This window comes from Carettochelys insculpta, chromosome 15 (assembly GCF_033958435.1).
Source record: "Carettochelys insculpta isolate YL-2023 chromosome 15, ASM3395843v1, whole genome shotgun sequence".
NCBI classification, from domain to species: Eukaryota; Metazoa; Chordata; order Testudines; family Carettochelyidae; genus Carettochelys; species Carettochelys insculpta.
Window position 1 is genome coordinate 5,869,565 of NC_134151.1, and position 22,361 is coordinate 5,891,925.

The following is a 22,361-nucleotide window of genomic DNA, read 5'->3' on the forward strand; positions in this document are numbered from 1 at the left end:
AGAGATTTAGTGCTGTTGAGCCGATTGGCAGAGTGCCCACAGTCACTCAGAGCAGGCAGCATGTGTTGCTATTGACGTACACATCTGCATATGCCTCAGTGCACATAACAAAATGTATTCCACACATTGGTCCCTGATGATGGAATTAATTTCCTTCTTTTTTTGCTTGACAATCCAGTTTTGTCAATCTTCTCAACACACTGCAATGCGCACATACAGCAAAAGCTCTGTTAACCAGCATGTTGGGGACAAGTGGAGGGGCACTGATTAACTGAAAGTTATACTTTACCAATGGAATAACAATTTTCGAAGAATTAGAGTACCATAAAAAAATAGCATAGATTTACTTACCAATCCAGTAGTAGTGCTGCACTGTAGAATGGCTGGTTTCTTGAAACACTTGTGTTTTCTATACAGTAGGTTATCTTATGACACTACATATTACTATGGGCAGCACATGGTGTACTCCCAGATTACTAAAACAAACATAACACTAAAACTATACTGAATGTGATTTAATCTTCCTTTGACGATTCAGTGACATCTGGATCTTACAGTGCCTCAGGGTCATCATTATCAACATCAACATCAATTAAAATTGTAGACGTAGAAGATATAGGCATAATGATGCTATGACACTCCCTGGAAGCTGCTTTTTTGAATAAATCCCAGATTTCAGTTTGCTTCCTTGTCTTCTGACTCACTGGCATAAAAGTAGAGGGCAGAAATTGCAATCGTATAACATGGTAGAAGGAGGGATAGCTCAGTGGTTTGAGCATTGGCCTGCTAAACCCAGGGCTGTGAGCTCAATCCTTGAGGAGGCCCTTTTAGGGATTGGGGCAAATAAGATGTCAGGGTTGATGCTTGGTCCTGCCAAGAGGGCAGGGGACTGGACTAGATGACCTCCTGAGGTCCCTTCCAGCTCTAGGAGATGTGTGATGGGCAGTGTACCAGTCCCAGAAGATTGTACTGGGAGGTACTGGAAAATGTCAGTTAATTGAGCTTTCAGGTTAACTGGGCACCAAACAACAGAGAAGCAAGGCTCCTTCAAGGTCACTGTTCTAATTTAGTCGTCTAGACTTATTTGTATATGGTTTAAATGTGCATTTTTCATGTGACACTCTTGATATTGGTCTTGTGGCACTCTATGGCTTTGGTTTGTTTGTGGTTCAGTTTTTGTTCAAACTAAAAAGTATGCCAGTACAAAAAAAAAAAAAAAAAACACAATCACGGAGCATATTATATAAAGAGATCTTGAATTGTAACCTGAACAACTTAAAGTGCATCTTTCATATCAGAACACCAAAGCAAGTTGCAAATATTTATTACGTCACACAAGCCCCAGGTGATAAGAAAACAAACATTTTACAGATGGGAAGAACTAAACCTTAACCTTGCCTTAGTTTTTATGGAGAGTGATTGGAAGACCTGAGACTAGGAGTCCCAAGTCCTAACCGCCTTCTCTGCATGCTAAGTTACACTCTAATTCAAACTGGTCCAAATTTATACATGAATGCTAAGATGCACATACCTAAGAATGCTATTTGCTAATTATCAACATATACTATTACGGCTTAAGCTTTTTATGTTTGCTTCCCCCCATTTCAATAGTAAATTCAATTCACCAGTAGATTTGTAGTTTCATTTTCTCCTCTACAAGAATTTTTAATTTAATGAAAGAAATCTCTTAAGTAGCAAAGTTTAGTATTTAAGCACCCATTATTAGTGAACTATGCAACAGAGTCACACTGCAATCATTTTAATAATAAATGTAAAATCCAATTACATTTATAAAAATAACTACAAAAAAGCAACAATATACAGTCCTAGAGTGGTTTCATGAATATTATGCCCCACATTTTGTCATTCCCAATTTAGCTAAACAATTTCACTAAACACATTATAATAAAATTATTTAAAAAGAGAGGAACAGCTTAACTTCTGTGCCAGGAAAGGTAATGGAACAGGTAGTTAAGGAAGTCATCTGCAAGCACTTGGAAGGTAGTAAAGTGATAAGGAACAGCCAGCATGGTTTTGTAAAAAACAAATCATGTCAAACCAACCTGATAGCTTTTTTTGACACGATAACGAGACTCGTAGATAAGGGAGAAGCAGTGGATGTGGTATACCTAGACTTTAGTAAAGCATTTGATATGGTCTAGCATAATATTCTTATCGACAAACTAGGCAAGTCCAACTTAAATGGGGCTGCAATAAGGTGGGTGCATAACTGGCTGGCTAATTGTACCCAGAGAGTAGTTATTGGTGCTCAATCCTGCTGGAAAAGCATAACAAGTGGGGTTCCACAGGGGTCTGTTTTGGGACCAGTTGTGTTCAATATCTTCATTAATGATTTGGATATTGGCATAGAAAGTACACTTATTAAGTTTGCAGATGATACCAAGCTGGGAGGGGTTGCAACTACCTTGGAGGATAGGGTCAAAATTCAGAATGATCTAGATAAATTGGAGAAATGATCTGAAGTAAACAGGATGAAGATAAATGTAAGGTGCTGCACTTAGGAAGGAATAATCTGTTTCACACATACAGAATGGGAAAAGACTGTCTAGGAAGGAGTACAGCAGAAAGGGATCTAGGGGTTTTAGTAGATCACAAGTTAAATACGAGTCAACAGTGTGATGCTGTTGCAAAAAAAGCAAACATGATTCTGGGATGCATTAGCAGGTGTGTTGTGAACAAGACACGAGAAATCATTCTACCGCTCTACTCTGCGCTGGTTAGGCCTCAGCTGGAATATTGTGTCCAGTTCTGGGCACCCCAATTCAAGAAAGATGTGGAGAAATTAGAGAAGGTCCAGAGAAGAGCAACTAGAATGATAAAAGGTCTGGAGAACATGACTTATGAAGAAAGGCTGAAAGAATTGGGCTTGTTTAGCTTGGAAAAAAGAAGATTGAGGGGGGACATGATAGCGGTTTTCAGATATCTTAAAGGGTGTCATAAGGAGGAGGGAGAAAACTTGTTCTTCTTGGCCTCTGAGGAGAGAACAAGAGGCAATGGACTTAAGCTGCAGCAAGGGAAGTTTAGGTTGGACATTAGGAAAAAGTTCCTAACTGTCAGGGTGGTCAAGTACTGGAATAAGTTGCCAAGGGAGGTTGTGGAATCTCCCTCGCTGGAGATATTTAAGAACAGATTAGATAGATGTCTATCAGGGATGGTGTAGATAGTGGTCGGTCCTGCCATCGGGGCAGGGGACTGGACTCGATGGCCTCTCGAGGCCCCTTCCGGTCCTAGTGTTCTATGATTCTAACAAATGAAGCATAAATCTGACACTCAGTGGCAGACAGCACAACTGAAGCTGTCGCACATATTATGTTATTTGTCAAATAGCCAGAAACCACCACCACAAACTGTATGTACTACCACTCCTTAAGGAAATAAATGTAAAACTATCTAGACAAATCCACTAAAAACATTTCACTGAAATAAATCCTGGAAAGAAAATAAACACCATTGCCCCATTCCATATATGCATTTTGACACTAATTTCCTTACACACCAAGTTTTAAGGTTACTGGTGGATATGTTTAGATATTGACAGAAAAAACAACATAAGAACGTATCTGTGCTACTTGCCAATAAAAATCTCTACACCACCTTTGGTTTGAAGATGACAGGCCACAACTTTATTGAACCGCGTAAATCCAGCCCTTAGAAGGAATTAACCAAAACACTTACCCAGTAGCCTTGAGTCCTTATCCAACTACCTGTGTACTGCAACCCCTTCCATCTTAAGTCCCCACTTAGCCTTCCTTCCATGTACAAAGTCAAGTTTATCTTTGATGGCGCACTGTTTCAACACCCCACGCAACCAACACAAATTTAGTCTTATTTCCAAAACACAACTTCAGTCTTTCAGATAAGTTCCTCTGACTGCTCATAAGGATTCCCACTGAGGGAACAGCAACCTAAACATGCCCTCAATCTTTTACTACTGCTTCTGGCAACCTTTCCCAAGTGATCTTGGCAGATCATTGTGTTTCAATCAGGAAAGAATTTCCTCATATAGCAGCGTAAAGGCTTTCACCTTTCTCTGAGAACTAGACAAGTTTCACCCAACATGTTTTTATACTGGCCCCTGCCACCTGGCTCTACCTACTCTAGGACATACTGGGTCTAATCAGATGCCTTGTGCTAGGACCAACCAAGCCAAAGATCAGTGAAAAGCAAGATGTCCCCATGTACTGGAGGGGAAAGTGAATGACTTTCCCTTATATGCCCATTTCTATTTAACTAAGAGCCCAGTTACTATGATATAGTGTTTAAACTCAAGTCATGATACAAGGAATGACCATAACACCATCCCCACAACAGTGAGCCAACTACTCACATTCAGTGCTCAAGTGACATATCCCTTAACTGTGACTGAGACAGAATATATTCAAACTCACACTCGTTTTTAAGCAATTGGCTCTGCATTTTAGTTCAGGCAGGAAAAGATTTTAATGTCCTTGTGAAGGAGAAGGAATGCTGACCACATCATTATCAAAACCACTTCATGTGTGCACAAAATAACAGATTATCTGTGGAGTACAGTAAAAAGAAATCTTTATACATGCCTTTGCAGTTAAGGTACTATCCTAGAGCATTCCTGTTAATAAGCAACATGGATATAGCAGATGTTATTATAATGGAACATTGGAAAGATTTTAATGGCAGCCACTCTATCAAATATGTAAAAAAAATTGTTTTTGGATTGATCATCTACAACCAGTATTTGGAAAAGTGTACTGGACCTGCATAACATTTGTACTGCTCCTACAACTGAACACTGCACAATTTTAGCAGACAATATTGCAACTATCACCAATAAGTTATTGTTTCATTCCATTTAAAGGATGAGACTCCCATTTTTCAGAGGGTCCTGTATACTCAGGTCTATTTTTGAGATAATAGTTGATAAAACCCTATGAGAATTCAAGTGAAAAATATAAAGATGGTAACCAGAATAGCACAACTTAAAGTCTTCTAATTCATAGTCTGCCCAAGGGAGAAAAATGTTTTATGTCTTTGGAATAGTGGGGAATAGAATAAAGCATTTATTTCTAGCCCTGGCAGTTTGATAAAACTAAACCTGAAAGTTGTAGCAGGCCTGATCTGGTCCTTCAACCTACGCAGTTTTTCTGGAATTGGTCCCTGCCTTTCTAATCCGTGTACAGAAACACTCTCTGGGTGACACAGTAAGCTATTCATTAAGTGAGAAGAAAGATAAATGTATTGCAAGAAAATGTAATTTTTTTAAAAGTTGCATGATTTTTCTTACCTGTAAAAATTTTTTTACATCAGCAATAATTTCTCTGAAGATGAGCTGGTCTTTTTGAACCTCAAACCATCCTAATTTTGTAATCTTAGCAATGACTTGAACAAGAGCCTGGATGACAAAAGGAGCCAGTTTGGGTTGAGAGGCTACATAGTTCAGAATGTAATTCCCTGTAAAGAAATATTCTTAGTCAGCATTTCAATTATTTTCGAATATGCACTTGAGCCATTACATCAGAAATGTGGGAATCTAGACCATGTGATGTAATCAGTTTGGTTTTTTATGCATAAGAAACTATTTCTTATACAACTAAGTTATGGAAAAATATATTGGATCTATTTGCACCAAAATATATAACTACCATTCTAACATACATTTGACAATAGTCTGTGAATATTAAGAATGAGGACTGGTTAACGCATTTAATCATTCATTCTGCCCCACCTGCGTGCATCAATTATTCTGCCACAAATGCAACAGCAGCTTTCCCTGCATTTCCTCATGAAATGCAAGAAATTAGCAACAGTGTTCTCAGGTATATGCTTGTAACCATTGCTTTCAGTTCTATCTAGGTATATTCCCTAGGCCAGAAAACTTTTCAGCTATGTTTCTCTCTACCAAGAGAGAAGCTCCCTGGGGGATGGCCAGAAAGGATATTTCTATTTTGTAGAATTGTAGGATAATTATCATATGCAAAAGTTCATTTTTACGTGAGAACAACAACATAAAGATTGAATTTAGTAATCAAGAAAGATGGATTCATAACCTGGTGGATTCAAGTCCTCTCTTCACAGGACAGGTATAACCCTAACCGAAGTAGTGCAGACTTCCCTAGATTTCCCCAGTAATGGGCCTCAATATTAATTTCGAATGCTTTCTTCTAGGAGAGAGGTCAGCAACCAAAATAGCAAGAAGAGCCATATTTTCAAATTTCGTTAAACAAAAACACAGTACTTCAAGGGTCGCAATGCATGAATGTCCTTAACAAATAATGTTAAGCCATACTTTTTGTAACTCCTATTTTGAAAACAGCACACACACGATATATAATACAATACATGTTTACTGCAGAACATTTACAAACTTTTTACATATTCTATTTCCTCACACTTTACATGTTTGTTTGTTCCACTGTCTTCCTGACTTTCATTCATGAACCTTCTTTCTCTCTTTGGAGGATGCTAGGGGGAGTTATCCAACATTTTGGGATCACACACCCTTTGCTATTTAGATATGAGTTGTTCATTTTTGGGCTTTTGGACATACACCATTTATCGAAAATAATCTGGAGGGTTTTGTGGGGTGGGGGTTGTTTTCTTTTTACTTTGCAATTACAGCATTGGGGGGCCACAAAAATGTCTTTAAAGAGACGCACGTTGCAGATCCCTGCTCTAGGGACTAGGAGACTCTATGTACATTCAATTATAGGCCTCTCTCATGAAACATTTTTCTAAAACATTTTACAACCTCTTGCAAAATACCTAAACCTTGTTTGAAGCGCTCTAAAAAGTTTCTGTGTTCTTCTCATCCCTGGTCTAAACAACATTTGTCAATTTTGACAACTCAAATATATATCAAATATTTCTGATTATTTAATGATTAATTATTCAAAGCTCAGTCCTGCTCAGATATACACCATGGTAGGCAATACACAGACTACACAGGGTGTGGCGGTGGGGGAAATTTACTTGCTGCCCCCACCCTCAGTAAAATCTCTTTGCCCAGAAACCAGCCAATAGGAGCTGAGAGACTTTGCTGGGAGGGGGCAGTGCATCACAGTGTTCAGTTCCCATTAGCCGGTTTCCAGCCAATAGGAGCTGAGAAATTTTGCTTGGGCAGGGGCACCCTGCAAAGTTTTCCTCCCCATCCGTCCCCCAGGCACATGGAGCCATATGCAAGAGCCAGTGGGCTGGGGCTACTGGAGAGTGCTGCTGGCCAGGAGGTGCTTAAGCAAGCAACTTCTGGCCAGAGCCCACTTCTAGAACTGCACCTCAACTCTGTCTCACACCCTGCACCTGCTCCTACATCCATCTCCCAGGCTAGAATCCTCTCCTGCACCTATACCCCCTTCCAGACCCTGCATCCTAATCCCCTGCCCCAGGTTATTGCCCAAACCCTCTGCATGCTCATGACACCCTGCCCCAGGTCTCAACTCCCTCAGACACTGCAACGCTCCTACATCCCTCCCCTAAGCCAGAATCCTCTCCTGCACCCATAACCCTTTCCAGTCCCTGAATCCCAATACTGTGCCCTAGGTTACAACCCTCTTCTTCACCCAACCTCCATCCCAGACCCCAAAGCTCCTCTACAGAAAAGTGCAGCCCTTGGCCACTTACCAAATTCTTGGACTGCCTCCCCCACCACAAATTATTGCCCAGCCTGATGCACTCATGAATAGCCCCAATGAAGTTAAACATGTGTAAGTTAATGCAGGATCCAAAATTTGAAGTGAACTCTGCCCTGACTTGCTTGTCACAACTTCCAAAATCTAATTAGAAAGGGGAAAAAAAAATTTAGTGATATGTAAATGTAAGATCGTAGTGGGTATACAAATAATACCGCACTTTCACTAATCTTCACTACACTCTTGTGAGATAAGTAAGGATGGCAACTATTATTATATTCATTTTACAGGTGGGGAAACTGGCTGACTGCCTACTAAAATTCTCTTATTTTAGACAGGGAAGACGGGTATGTTTGCATCCACAGCCAGTGAGTTCATCAAATAAGGAGCTGACAGGAGCAGAAAATGAGTTCCATCATGAGAGACCCCTGCATAAAAGTAAGGGACAGGAGAAAATGGCCCTGTGTTTGCGCTCTTTCACACCAATTTAGTCAGGTTCTCCCCCTTTCATTCAATAAAGCACAGAAAGGACTTAACTTAGTTTACAGGTCCCAGCAGGAGCTTAGTGCTCTGGCAACCAGAAAATCCAGATATTTCTGGGTTTGAAAGTGAGGAAATTTGATTTGGAAGTTAACAGAAAATAAAAAAATGCAGTGTCAGGTTTAAGGTAATTCTCCGACTGTAACTGCACTTTAAAAATAATAACACAAATTGACAAAAGTAGGGCAGAATGGAGTATTCACTGACTAGGTACTATGATGATATGAACATTTAGAATATGTGGATGCTTTTTTTATATTCTTGTAATAAAGATAATACAAGTTACTTACGGATGTCAATCCTTTGTTCAATGGGTAAAGGAGTTGTTCTGCTTACAAGTTTGGAAAGGCATGTTGCTGCTAGAAGCTGAGCATAAGACGTCTAGAGAAAAAACAATATTTTATTTAAACAAAGGTTCTGACAAAGGAAAGCAGAAAGAGCAATGGGATGTCAAACAATGATATGGCTATATACTTGCTACACTGAAAATTAAACATAAATACAGCATAGGCATATTAAAAATCACTACAAATAAATATGCCCCCTCCCTCATTGGACTTACAGATGCAGCGCCACCACGGCCTGGAGGAGCTGCCACCTCTTCCCTCACAGCCGCCACGTGCTCCTCCCACCCAGGGTGGGGCGCATATGCAGACAGATGGCACTCGCATACACATCCCACTTCTGGTGAGAGGAGAGTGTGGCGGTGCTTCCAAGCGACGGTGGTGGCTCTTGCTGCTGCACACGGCAGAGCCCACAGCCACAGCATGGCCCTTGCTGCCACACACAGTGGGGCCCCCAGCCACAGCAGGACCCTTGCTACCACATGCAGCAGGACCCTTGTAGCTGCAATGGGGCCTGTGACCATGGCAAGGTCACCACCAGTAATGGAGTCCCCACCATAGCAGAGCCCCCAGCAACAGCAGCAGGCTTGGTGGTTCCTCCTGTAGCGGTGAGTAGCAGACACTTTTTTTTGGAGGGGTGAGGGCTGGGGGAGCCTGGCTGGGGTGGGTCACAGTAAACTCCGATTTACTGGTCGTCCAGGTTTAACTGACACCCTTATCCCCCATCAGTCCATTAAATTGGAGGTTTACTGTAACTGACTTGCTAAAGGTCACAAAGAAAGTCACTCACAGACTTGGAAATGAAAAACAGGTGCCCTTACTACAACACTTAAATCACAAGACCGTTGTTCAGTGAACAATGCCACAGACAAGAATGAGGCCCTCACGTAAATAATCCTTATTTCGGAGTATGGATTACAGGATCAGACCCAGTGCGTGATACTGACTTTGAATATTTTATTTTTTTCCATGATTGGGGAACTCATTTGCAACATCTATTGCAATAACCAAACTGTATTATATAATCAAACAGAATTTACAACTTCTTAAGCATCCATTAACATGATAGATTTGTCACTTTCTTCCAAAGCATTACCACCGATGTCAATGATTTCCAGATAATGAGTGAGTCTTAGGCACTTCATTTGAAAGCACAGTCTTTCCAAAACACAGTAATGATTATAAAGGCGTGAGAATGACTGTTTACTCAGGGTTCCTCCCCCCACTACCTTTTAAACAAAATATTTGTATTGAAAATATCAGTACAATATATTCAATTCCTAAAGGTAAACTGAAACACAGGCTGGGCTGAATCACGTGCCTCTGTGTGTGTGTCTTCATTGTGCTGCCCCACCCCAAGCTGTGGGCAGAACCCAGGACTCCTGATCCCTATCCCCCCCCATATACCCGGCTCGCCTGACGCACCCCAAAATTTCTGGGTCCCAGCTCTCTTCCATGCCCCTCCATCTAAGTGAAACACCCAGGAGTCCTGACTGCCTCCCACTTCAGACCCCCTGTACCTGACTCTCCTCCCCCCATGGAAAGTTGGGGGAGGGATAACTCAGTGGTTTGTGCATTAGCCTGCTAAACCAAAAGTTAGGAGCTCAATCCTTGAGGCGGCCATTTAGGAATCTGGAGCAAATTGATTAAAAAAGTCTGTCAGGAATGGCAATACATCCTGCTGTGAATGCAGGGGATTGGACTTTTTGACCTCTGAAGGTCCATTCCAGCTCTATGAGATAGGTATATCTCCATAAATAATGCCAAGAGAGTGGTATAAACTAAACGAACAGAAAAATGTAATTTAAAGCTTTTCACACCGTTCTTACCCCATGCCATTGTGACTTGGAGGTGCAATAAAAGTATTAGAGCAAATCATATTGAGGTGCAATACTGACCAATGGGTGGCATAAAGCCCCTTAAGTTTGAGGGTCCCACCTTTTGCAAGTATTAGATCAACACTTCACATTTACTCTTTTTCCCATAGTTATGTCTTCCCCATTTCTGGCCATGTTTCCTAATGCTGTCAAGTCCCACAAAGCTCCTCCTCTAATACCAATTTATGTGTTGATAGCCAAGCAGGAATTTTATTTATGAAGGAAAAACTCAATTTGTTACAAGTGATGAGCATCTGATATGTACGGCATTTATTTACACTGATACTACCCAGACTTTTATTTTGGGCCTTCACCAGCTGACAAATATAAGCTTATGTTGTCAAATTATACTCTTCTCCCAGGTACTTACTGTTCCTTGTTCTAATAGAAGTTGACACTGGCTGAGACATTCAGGGCTGTCAATAAGCTCCAAGAGCACCTTCTCTGCTTGCATCCGCTGTGCTAGATCGGTCCCCTCATAGAGCTGATTACATAGTACTTCTAGCTCTACCAAACTCTGTTAAGAAAGAACAATACTGAAGCCTCTGAACAGGCCTTTTACCTATGCCAGGATTCTTTAAGATTCACAAACTGGCCATTTACAGTCACTGACATACATCCAGTACAGTAGTATGGCATGCTACCTATGATCAGGGTGAAGACCCTGTGGCTTCCTTCCATCTCAATTCCTACTGTGTAATTCATTGAACTCAATGAAACAGCAACAAACATAACAAAGGTGAATATACCAGAAAGAACAGTTTGACAAAAATTACTCAGTCAATATTTATTTATGCTCCCACATTATTATTATTGCACGTATTTAAAAGCCCTTCCCTTACAACCCACTTCTTTCTACCTGAATTTGTAATTCTGTCCTAATTCTAGGTTTACATCAAGAATTTTTGCTATGGAATTTATATCTACATTTCCTTGCATTCTTCTTCTGAAAGATAGTTTATGAACATAAATATCAATGAGGTCACCAACAAACACTCTGAAGCAGTGGTGTCCAATACGCTCCCCGTTCGCCACATGTGGCAAACAGTGCAGTGCAGCGTGGCTCACAAGAGCCACACACGTGGGGTGCTCCTCCATGCATGCGCCCTACCACATGGTGGGACAAGTGAGTGGCGGCAGCAGTGGAGGCAGCTCCTCCAGTCCCAGTGGGCTCCAGCCATGTTCTGGGACAGCTTCCATGAGTAATCGGTGGGTGGGTGGGAGGGGACGACGCCTGCGCATCTGGTGAAGACACAGCAAAAAAATCGATCTCTCCAGGGTCAGCAGTTGACCCCTGTAATCCACATTATTGCATGGAGTATGGTAGGTTGACATAGGAATATAGAAGCTAGGTCTTCACTAGGGAAATAAGTCAATTCTAGCTACTCTAATGCCCCAGCTAGAACTCTGTATCTGAAATTGACTCTGCTCCCTAATATAGACTTAGCCTTAGTGCTATTCAGTCTGCATGATGAGCTTAAGAGGAGCCATTTATCACCAGTTTCAAATAGATCTTATTCCATCAGGATTGTAACAATTCCTATTTTAAGATTCTACTTCCTGACTTTGATTGCCCATCAATAATATTATCCTTCAGAAATGTGTCTCCAAATAAACAATTTTATTAAAACCCTTAACCATCTCAACACATGAACTATCCAAACAAATGATGCACTGAAACAAATAAATAAATAAATAAAAATGAGCCCACTTTTCTTTTCGGCACAGCCAATTTGGATGGCTTTAGAAGACAGTTAAGGGGGTTATATTCCCTGGGAAAGTACAAACTTTCAGGAGGGTTTTATTTGCTAATCAATAGCTTTATCTTGCAGAAAGTAACATACATGATTCTTATATAAAAAGAAATAAACCCTAAGAGTTCAAGATGCAGACAATTAAGTATGCTTCCAAACAAAAGCTTGCATACATAAACAAATACTCCAGACCAAAAAAAAAACCCTTCTAGCTAACTATTTCTACTAAAACTGTGCCTTCAGCATTTGTAGAAATGTTGCCCTGGGTCAACCTCTGATGGCAAAAACCCATGAGAAGACATCAAGAGAAAACATATCCCTAGAATTCTATTAATAAAGTTTAATCTGGGCAAATACAGGGCCACGCTGTACCATTCTTAGGATATGTCCACACTTAAAGCCTTACGGCAGTGCAGCAGCAGCGCTTTAGGGTAGGCCTGATCTACACTAGGGAACAAAGTCGATCCTAGACACGCAATTCTAGCTATGCCATCAACATAGCTGGAATCGACATATCAGGATTGACTTTGTTCCCTAGTGTAGATTGGGTTCTTCCAGCTGGCACCAACATCCCTTATTCCACCCAATAGCGTGGAGTACCAGGGTCGATGGCTGAGCCCAGAGAGATTGATTTTGCCGCTTCTTCACAGATGCGGCAAAATCCAACCTCGGAGGATCAATTGCGGTGCATCGAAAGCACAGTAAGTATAGACAATACCCATAGGGCAATAGGAGACATTTTTCTGTCAGCATAGGTAAACCACCACCCTCAGGGGTTTCCTCTTCTGCTCTCCTATTGCTGTCTGCACCAGGCATTAGGTCAGCAAAGATCTCTCTCTCAGGTGGGTGGATTTTTCATGCTACTCAAAGATGTACCTAACCGTTGTAAGCTCCTAGTGCAGAACAGCCCTTACTCATGCTAAGATAACCTATTTCTCATCTACACCTACTGAAATCACCAGGACAGTTCAAAGAGTAAAATGATATTTCATTTTACAACATAAATAGCTTTAGAAGTATTCCTCATTTTAAGTACAGGAAATTCCAAGGTACCGATTATAGCGCTAAAATTAAAATGGTGTTTAAGCATGTGTATCCTGATCATTTAGCCACAGAAAACAAAGTCATATCCTCACAGCACCAGCAACTATTTGAAATTTTCTAGACACCTGGAAGCCTGAGAGCAACTGAAGAAGCTAGTTCAATTTGTTTAGGAAGAACTCAAATAAAACAAACATTCACCCTCCAAGCTACTGTTTGTGCCACACTTTTGAATATTAATTATAAGATCATTGTACTATACTAGCTGTTTTAAAGAGCCTCAGGGGGGAAAAACAAGCCAATCTACTAATACAGCTGCTAGCACAAATGAGGCAAACTTAATGTTTCATAAGCTCCAGAGTATTTTGTCCATGAGTAAGTGGGTGCTTGTTATTTATCACCATTTTTCAAAGGCAACAGATTCCAGCAAGTATTTTTTTTAAACTAAAATAGTAATCATGGCTGCAGAGCATGCAAAGAGAGTGATCACAGAATTTGAAAACGTAAACCAGCTGCCAGTGACCCTTCCCTTCTGTAAATGCAACCTTCCAGGGGCAGAATTTTCAGCAAATCAGATAATTTAACATACCTATAATAAGGGCAGGTATTAGAAAAATAGGCACAGAGTTCAAGAGAAATCTTGGAGAGAACACGGCTAAGAGGAATTACAGAGGTTAGGCCAGTAGGCTCAGATGCTCGGAGGCATTTAGATGCCTAAATCCCAATGATTTCAACGACTGTTGGGCACTTAGCAAATCTTTGAGAATCTTTAAGAAAGTGGACTTTGGTCTCTACATACCCATAAAGGCTACAATTACACTACAGCAATCAGTTGAGAGAAGTTACTGTTGGAAGAGATTGCCCAACACAATTTATGTCAACAGAGCACAGCCACACACAAAAGGCCAAATGGAAGAGTGCTTCACTCTGTCGACAGAGCAGCCAGACTGCCCAGCTGCTCTCTTAACAAAACCCGCATCCAGCAGCACAGCAGACAGGGCTACCCACTGTCCCGAATGCCCTGTCTGTAGAGAGAAGGCCCCACCAGAGCATCCACACTGCTTTTTTGTTGACAGAACCTGTCAAAAAGAGGCACTCTTCCTCATCTGTCAGAGACAGGTTGCCGGTAGTTAAGTGCTGACTTTTGTGGACATACTGTTGACTAAATGCATTTTGCGTGTGCACGTTCCACCAGCTTCGTCAACAAAACCGGGGTTTTGTTGACAAACCTTGCTAGTTTAGCTGTAGCCATAGTGTGTCTCCTTCTTGATACTCTCTAATGGCTAGTACCAAAACACTTTATGCCTCTTCACTATCTGGAAAGTTAGTACAGAGACTAATCAACAAAGGGGAAGAAGAAAGGGGCAAAATACAGGACAGAACAATTAAATGTTTGTTCTCCTAATTCAATGGGACATTTTCTCTGGCAAAAAGCCTGTGACAGGGAAGTTTTCATTTCTGGTTGCCAAGATAACTTTCAGAATAGGTGCAGTGCAGTTCTGTCTTCCTTAATCTGCACACCAATAGTTCATATCTTTCCAAGTATGAGCAATGAGAAATTGACAAGACTAATTAGTTTCTCTTGTGTTATTCTGGCCCTAGGAAAAATTTAAAATGAAAATGGCACCATTCCTGTCACTTTACTGCTGTTTGGAAAAGCTGGACTCAGCAGAGGTAGACCATGCAGCTCCTCATATGAAGGAGATCCCAACTTTTTAGTCTGATTTTTTTTTCCAAGATGTCAAATTTTCTGCAGAAGAGAAATTCCAGTTCCTGCCCAGTTCCGCCCCTGCTCCCTGTATCAGTGTTTGTCACCCATGCCTATACACAGGCTAGCTTGTTACCTCCACTAGTAGGGTCCTCCTACTCTCCCCCACCAATGCAAAAAACAAAAACAAAAACAAAAAACATGCCTCTGTCCCAGCATCTTTCTGCAGCCTGCCAGACACTCTCCCCCCAGCAGCCCCCAGACCCTACAACCCGCCATGGCTCCCCCCAAACTCACACTGGCAAGTCCTTCAGAACCCCCCACTCCGACCCCAGTAGCCTCCCCCAAAACCTGCTCTAGCACCCTTCCCCCACACAGCCTGGCAAGCCCTTCAGCACCCCACTCCCCACATCCCACTCTGGCACCCCGCCCCCCCCCCAGGACCGACAGTGACACCCCCTCCCCCACTCACGCTGGCCCCTTCCGGGATCCGCTCCCCGCACGACCCACACTGGCCCCCTCCCGCTCCCCACGCCGTCTCCGCGGCCACCCCCGCGCGCCACACCAGCCCCAACCGCCAGCCCGGCTCCCAGCACCTCCCGCCCGGCTCGGCCCGCGGCGCGCTGACCTGAACGTGCCGCGCCATCTTCCCGAGCGGCACGGGGAGCCTGGCGGAGGGGGGCCGGGCCCGGCCCGGGCCAGGGGGCAACGCGAGGCGGGGCGAGGCTGGCCGGGGAGGGGTAATGCAGCGCAGACCGGGGGGCGGGGCGATACCGGGAATGGGTGGAAGGGCGCGAGCCGAAGGAGGGGAGCAGTGAGAAGGGGCGGGGCAGCGGAAAGGGGGAGGGGCAATGCAGGGGGAGGAGCAGTAGGAGGGAGGAAGCCGTGTGGAGCTTTGGTGGTGGGGGGCGGTGCAGGTCAGGGAGAGGGGCAGTGTGAGGGAGGGAAGCAGTATGGAACTTTGGTGGTAGTGGGGCAATGCAGTGCAGTGTAAGTGCAGTGCAGCGGGAGGGGCAGCTTTAGGGAGATGCAGTGAGGAGCTTTGGTGGTGGGGGGGCAGTGCATTGCAGGGGAGGGGGAAGGAGGGATGCAGTGCGGAGCTTTGGTGGTGGGGGCAATGCACTGCAGGGGGAGAGGAGGCATAGAATGGGAGGAATGCAGTGGTGGTGGGAGGGAGGGAGGGAGGCGGGCTGGGAGCCAAGGTGAAAGAGGGGGTACAGTGTTGAACCTGGATGGCAAGGGTGGTGCAGGGGGAGGGGCGCTAGAGGAGAATGGGGGATGCACTATTGAGCTGGGGGAAATTAGGAAGGCGGGGGATGTCAGAGAGTATGCAGGGCTCAAGTGGGCAGAGGGGAGTGCATAGCCAGCAGAGGGCAGAGAGAGCCACGCAGTAGATAGTCATGGGCTGGGTGGGGGGAATCAAGCAGCTGAGGGAGCTGTCGCAGCGAGGAGGGTGAAGCATACTGCAGGCAAGAAGCAGTTAGTGCTAATAAAGTGAAACGCACAAGTCTGAATATTCTCTATACCAAAACAGCTCCTAATAAGGTGGTATGTGGGCCTGGCTGCCTGAAACTGGACGGAAAATGGGGAAAAAATGCTACAGAGTTCCTTGTTCTCACCCAGCTGAAGTCAGTGATTAACATCTCCAAAATCAGATTAGAGTGTCTGAAATTGGGCCCTCAAAATCAAAGGCCAAGTTAAAAAATTTTAGCTTCAGACCAGATTTCCTCACTGCCATGCACACACCTCACCAAAATCACCACACTTCTTTATTGCATGGAAGAGCAGTAGTACCTGTATGACTGTAAGCAACGGCAAAAGAAAAAGTCGCAAAACATGCAAAATGGCACAGAAGCAGGGCATAGAGATACATGCAAGGAGAAGGGGACAGGGCAGAGCTGGTTTTTTTACTCTGTACACCTGCCACAGTAAGGGTGCAGGTCCCTTTACTAATGCTCCTACAGGCTGCAGTGATAAAAATTGTAACAATAATCATAGTAATAAAAATCTCAAAGGGAAAACAGAGGTTGGAGACCAACAAACTTCTCCATTATCGAATTATCAAGAATGGAAACTAGAAAGAAAGTTTCAGGGATTTTTTAAAAACGGCCAGTTGCTTAACTATAGTGTGGAGGTGATGTGTTTCTTCTGGCTATGGCTCTGCTGCAGCGCAGTAATGAGTTGGACTAACTGCTAAAAGAAACTTCCAAGTGGCAACTATAAGAGTAAAAACATTTTGCTGAAAGACCTTGGGCCTACTCAGCCCAAGTGTTAAGTTTGGGATGTGTAAGAAGCTTAAAAAGCAATGAACTAGTCTGGGAATGCAGGGAATTTTGGCTGTGAAATAATTGAACACTCCTGTGCAGAAATCAGGTTACTTCTGCCCAGTGTCAAGAGCGAGGCCTGAGAACACTCATATGCCAAAACCTGCACACATCAGCCATTCTCTGCTTAAGCCCTGCCCCTTTCTTGTACTGTGCACTTGTTCTTCATCACATGTGCTCCACACACAGGCTCTTCTCAGGCGTGCTTGTTGTGTACCCAATGTGCCTCCTGCAGTGCAAAGCTTTTTAAAGAAGCAAGAAAATGAGTTGTAACGATTTAAGAACTGAGCATTTGGTAAAGGGTCAAGTGGGGGAGTGTTGGCAGCCTCAGGTAGACATGGCCAAGTCAGGGCTTTGGCCTAGAGTGAGTCCCTTAGACTGAGCACTAAGGAGAGAGGCAGTGTGCAGCTTGGGTACATTAAATATGAGTCCACTTACAAATGCAGTTTCAGGAGCTTTACAGGCATTGATCTCATTGATTGGTGGTAGCCAGGCCTGCTGACAGGGCTGGGCAAAAGGGACAAGTGCACAGGGGCCCAGAACTCCCAGCCACCACCACTGCCGCAGTAGCAGCAGCTGGGAGCTCTGGGGCCCTTTGAAATGCCATGGGAGTTGCTTCTGAGAGCTGGGAGGGAGGCCCAAATGCCTTGCTCCAGGAGGTACTAATGGCTGACTGCCTGTGGCCCGCCCCTTCTGCCTGAGGCTCCGCCCCTTCCAGGGGTGTGATGCCATGCCCTCCCACACCTTGCCTCCGAGCCCACGGTGGCTGCTGGTGTCACTAGTGGCTGCACTACTCAGGAGCAAGTCTTTAGCTGTGGTTTGGAGAGAAGTGCTGAGTATGATACTCTTCCCTAACTGTGGAGGGGAGGCCACACATTGTAACTGCCTGCATCAGTTCAGAGGGCTGTTCCATCAGTGGCTCTCCTTTCAGCAAGCGCTCTGGGCAAGTGTCTCATGGTACTCGCCACCACTTGCCCCAGATATTGCAGGAGGCCACTGTACCAGTGCATAATGCCTCGCATTTTTTGCAAGCACTGTAAGTAGAACATATACCTCATTATTAACATTGACTACTCTGAGAACTGACCAACACTCTAGTTCCCTGCCACTATCTGCATGTTGTAATGCCTGTACTTGGAAATATTTTGATCAAGCTGTGAGCTGGCCAGAGGCTGTGTCATATCTTCCTGGGATGTGGTAATCCATGTGGAGGTCACCTCAGAAACCAGCAGAACTAGCTCCTGTACATGTGATAGCAACAACTTAAACCAATTCAGTAGATGAGAGAGAAAACTGAAGTGAACTGGAAGTCCAAAGCCCAAAGGAGATAGAGCAAGAAAGGAGCAGAGCTCAGAAGTGTCTGTATCTCAGTTCTGAAGTTGTTCCACTGGACTACAGGGGCTAAGTTTAGTGGCAAAAAAAATCATAAATACCTTTACTGTTATTAGATTTGTAATATTTTAAGAGCTCCTCTTAATCAAGTGAGTTACAGTGGAATTATTTAAGTGTATTTTAATGTCTTTCACTGTACATTATTAATCCCTTGGTTTTATTCAGTTTTGCATTACACATAATTATTTGTCTGTTACAGTCCTCCTTCATGCTTATTAGCAGGTTAAGATATTTGCACACAGTGAGGTAGCAATATTGTAATAATGGAACTGATTCAGAAAATAACCACACATTCAATAACAGCAACGAAGGGTCCTGTGGCACCTTATAGACTAACAGAAAAGTTTTGAGCATGAGCTTTCGTGAACATAGACTCACTTCATCAGACGCTGGTCTTGGAAATCTGCAGGGCCAGGTATAAATAAGCCAGAGCAAGGGTGGGGATAACAAGGTTAGCTCAGTCAGCAAGGGTGAGGCTTACTACCAGCAGTTGATCTGGAGGTGTGAACACCAGGGGAGGGGAAGCGCTTTTGTATTTAGCCAGCCATTCACAGTCTTTGTTTAAGCCTGAGCTGAGGACATTGAATTTGCAGATGAATTGTAGCTCAGAAATTATTCAATTTGATTCATAGGCATAATGTTAAGATAAGCACCAGCAACCATATGAAGGCTGAATGGCTTGCTCCAGAGACAGGCAATACATGCAGAGCTGGAACAAACTTAAAGGTCTGAGAATTTGTATCCTGGAACACAGAGAATTTAACAACAGATTAGAGTGAGAAATTTGTGAGTTCGAGTACGTATTCAAATTTGACACATTAACACGTGGTATGATCAGAGACGTTAACTACTCCACCCACTACAAGGACTGTTTCCCTTCCTTTGATGCTTGTAATTATCTCAGACAGGACAATTACCATCCCCCCACCTCTCACTCACCCCATTCTTTCAGTTCTATTTGATGTGTCAGTTTTTATTGAACTTTTTTGTTGGTCCTCTGCACTTATAAATGTCAGTCTGTACTGGAAATGAAATTGATCTGATGAAGTGGGTCTGTCCCACGAAAGCTCATCACTGAATAAATCATTGTGTTAGTCTTTAAAGTGCTACATTTCTGCTGCTTTGGTTTGTCAAACTTAAAGCTGTTAAGTTTCTTAGGCTGGGAAAGATTGAGAGTATTAGACAGTGATAACATTGTTCGACTGTGGAGCTCATGTCAATTTTGTGTACTTTCTAGTATCAGCTGAAGTGGCTGCATGTCTTCATTGCACTGCAGATCCAATCTCCATGGGCAGGAAGCACAAATGTTTTATGACCAAAAAAAAAAAAAAAAGTGAAACTCCAGGGATTTAAAATGAAGGCTAACCCAGACGGAAAGTGTGCGTACATTTTTAAACTCTAAGTGAAACTACCCCCTAACAACATAGGAAACCCAGAGAGAACATAGCAGGGCACTGGTAAACCATGGCTCAGATCTTTTTTGGATTTTTGCCTGCCATCAAAAATAGGGTATAAAGAATGAAATCCCTGGTTAGCTTCAAAGTCTATGTCTACACTACGAGATAAATTCAAATTTAAGGCAGGTAGCCGATATTAAAATGTCACTGTCTTCACTGTAAATATTATTAGTTCAAATTAGGAAGCACTAATATTGATATTTTAATATCGTCAGAACTGGCTGGGTGTAGTGTTAAATTCAAATTTAAAGTTTCGAGAAAAGGCCAGTGTGGAAGTGCCATGTCTTAAAATTGAATTTATTAGCCTCCAAAAGTGTCCTGTATGTATCCCATAAAGCTATGCAGTTACCCATCAGATATGGCCGCTTCCTTCTCCAGTGCTCTCCAGGTGCACAGGAAGGAGGTCAAAGGAAGACTGTGAATCTGAATTTGAATTCAACAGCACCCAGGCCTGGAAATATAAAGGCTGCCCATAATGAAAATTTTTTTTTACCCATTGCATTGCACCGGTAGCCATCTCCTTCAATCATGAACACTCAGGGTAGTGATCTGCCTAGTAGTTCTCAGGGTTGCAAGAGAGCTCCAGCATGGAGCCATCAGAGATTCTGGATCTTCTTGCAGTTTGGGAAGAGGAATCAGTGGTGAGCAGACTTCAGGTGTCCAAGAGAAACATGAACATGTATGAAAAGATCTTGCCAATGATAATTGCCAGAGGCTCCTCCTGGGAGTCTATGCAATGCCAGGTGAAAGTGAAAGAGCTCCAGTCCAGGAAGCCAACCAGTGGTCCAGGTAATCTCCACAGACCTGCCACTATTATGAACAGCTGCAAGTGCTTCCTGTGGGGAACCCCACCGAGATGCCCATTCTTCATTCGGACAGTTGTGATCTACCAATGCCTGCAAAACCATGCAAAAGTACCCCTTTCTGTTTATATATTCAGAGGCCAGGTGGCCTGGGGCCATGATGGTGATGTGCATGCCATCTATTGCCCCCTGGCACTTAGGAAACCCCTGGCCAGCAAAAGCAGCCACCATGGCCTGTACATCTCCCAGGGTCACTGTCTGCCTGAGGAGAAGCTGACAAATTGCATTGGCTACTGCATCACCACAGTCCCCATTGTAGATCTGCTCACCCCAAACTGATTTGCCACTGACCAGTAGCTCTCTGGTGTTCCAAACTTCCAGACAGCAATTGTCCCTTGCTTCTGAACTGTTAAAAGCCAGCCTCATTCTTGTGTTGCTGTGCTTCTGGGCAGGGGCCAGCACATCACAAAGTTCCATAAAAGTGGACTTGTGCATGTGAAAGTTCTGCAGTCACTGCTCTTCATTCCAGGACTTCAAAAAGATGTGGTCCCAACTAGCGCATGCCAGTCTCACAAGTCCAAAACCACCACTCTACTGTCAGCAATGCATTCAGGGCAGCCAGAAGTTGGGAGTTCTTGAACCACACTAGAAAGATTTCCTCTTCAAAAACTTCATCATCATCATCATCATCATTCTCATCCATCATCACCCATTTAATTGAAAGAAAAATTGCAGGACAGTCCGTGAAGTTGCCGTAACCATGTGTGCAGCGACTTGAAGCATTTGAGGATCCACAATTGCTCTAGTGCTGTGGTGAAGAATACGGCACGATCTCCTGTTAGTTTTTGCGCAGTTACTGGGTGCTCTGAATTCTGGGACAGTGCTTTGCATTCTGGGACAGTGATTTCAAACACCCACAAACACCACAAGAGGCAACCGGGTCTAAGGCACTGTGGGTTAGGCACCCACAATGCATTGCTCACGCAGTTGAACTTGATAAGGCAATGGGGACCTGGTAACTCAACACGGAGAAATGGAAGGTCGAATTTACAGAAAGTTTATGGACATTTAAATTCAAATTCATAAGAATGAAGTTAAAAATCAAATTTATTAAAACTTGAATTTATCTCATAGTGTAGACGTAGCCTTAGAAAGAACACACTAGTAAAAAGTTTTTATGCCTTTTACCAGTAGGGGCTGGCGCACCACAGAGAAAAATGATCGGGTGCTCAGCACTCACTGGCAGAAAATCTCTTACTGCCTTCCTTGGGAGCAGGACTGGGAATTAAGACTGAATGCTTCCCTAGGTCTCACTTAGACTTCTTTGTGGTTTTAATGTGCTATTTGCAGCTCTGGTGTGTGCCTCTTTTTACCCTGTATTACATGGCACCATCCTGCTGAATTTATTGGTACTGGATTATTTGAATATACCTCCTGATAAGGACAAATCCTACACTGAATGTATTTTTTGTGTTTATGCATATTGTTTCCCACTCAAA

The 22,361-nt window shown here is 43.3% G+C and overlaps 1 protein-coding gene across 2 annotated transcripts in view; it reads right to left on the reverse strand.

Annotated features, from left to right (window-relative positions):
- The window catches only part of RANBP17 (RAN binding protein 17), a 253,947-nt gene extending 238,344 nt beyond the window's left edge, over positions 1 to 15,603 (reverse strand). The window contains exons 1-4 of one of the 2 annotated variants that reach the window (XM_075009426.1): positions 15,515 to 15,603; positions 10,754 to 10,900; positions 8,453 to 8,543; positions 5,282 to 5,448 (exon numbers count right to left, since the gene is read on the reverse strand). In XM_075009426.1, the coding sequence (XP_074865527.1) occupies positions 5,282 to 5,448; positions 8,453 to 8,543; positions 10,754 to 10,900; positions 15,515 to 15,532 (423 nt within the window). In that variant the 5' untranslated portion in view covers positions 15,533 to 15,603. Of the gene's footprint in view, positions 1 to 4,409; positions 4,429 to 5,281; positions 5,449 to 8,452; positions 8,544 to 10,753; positions 10,901 to 15,514 lie in introns of those variants that run through there. The other variant, XM_075009427.1, reaches the window with a different exon arrangement.
- Positions 15,604 to 22,361: the final 6,758 nt, after the last annotated feature.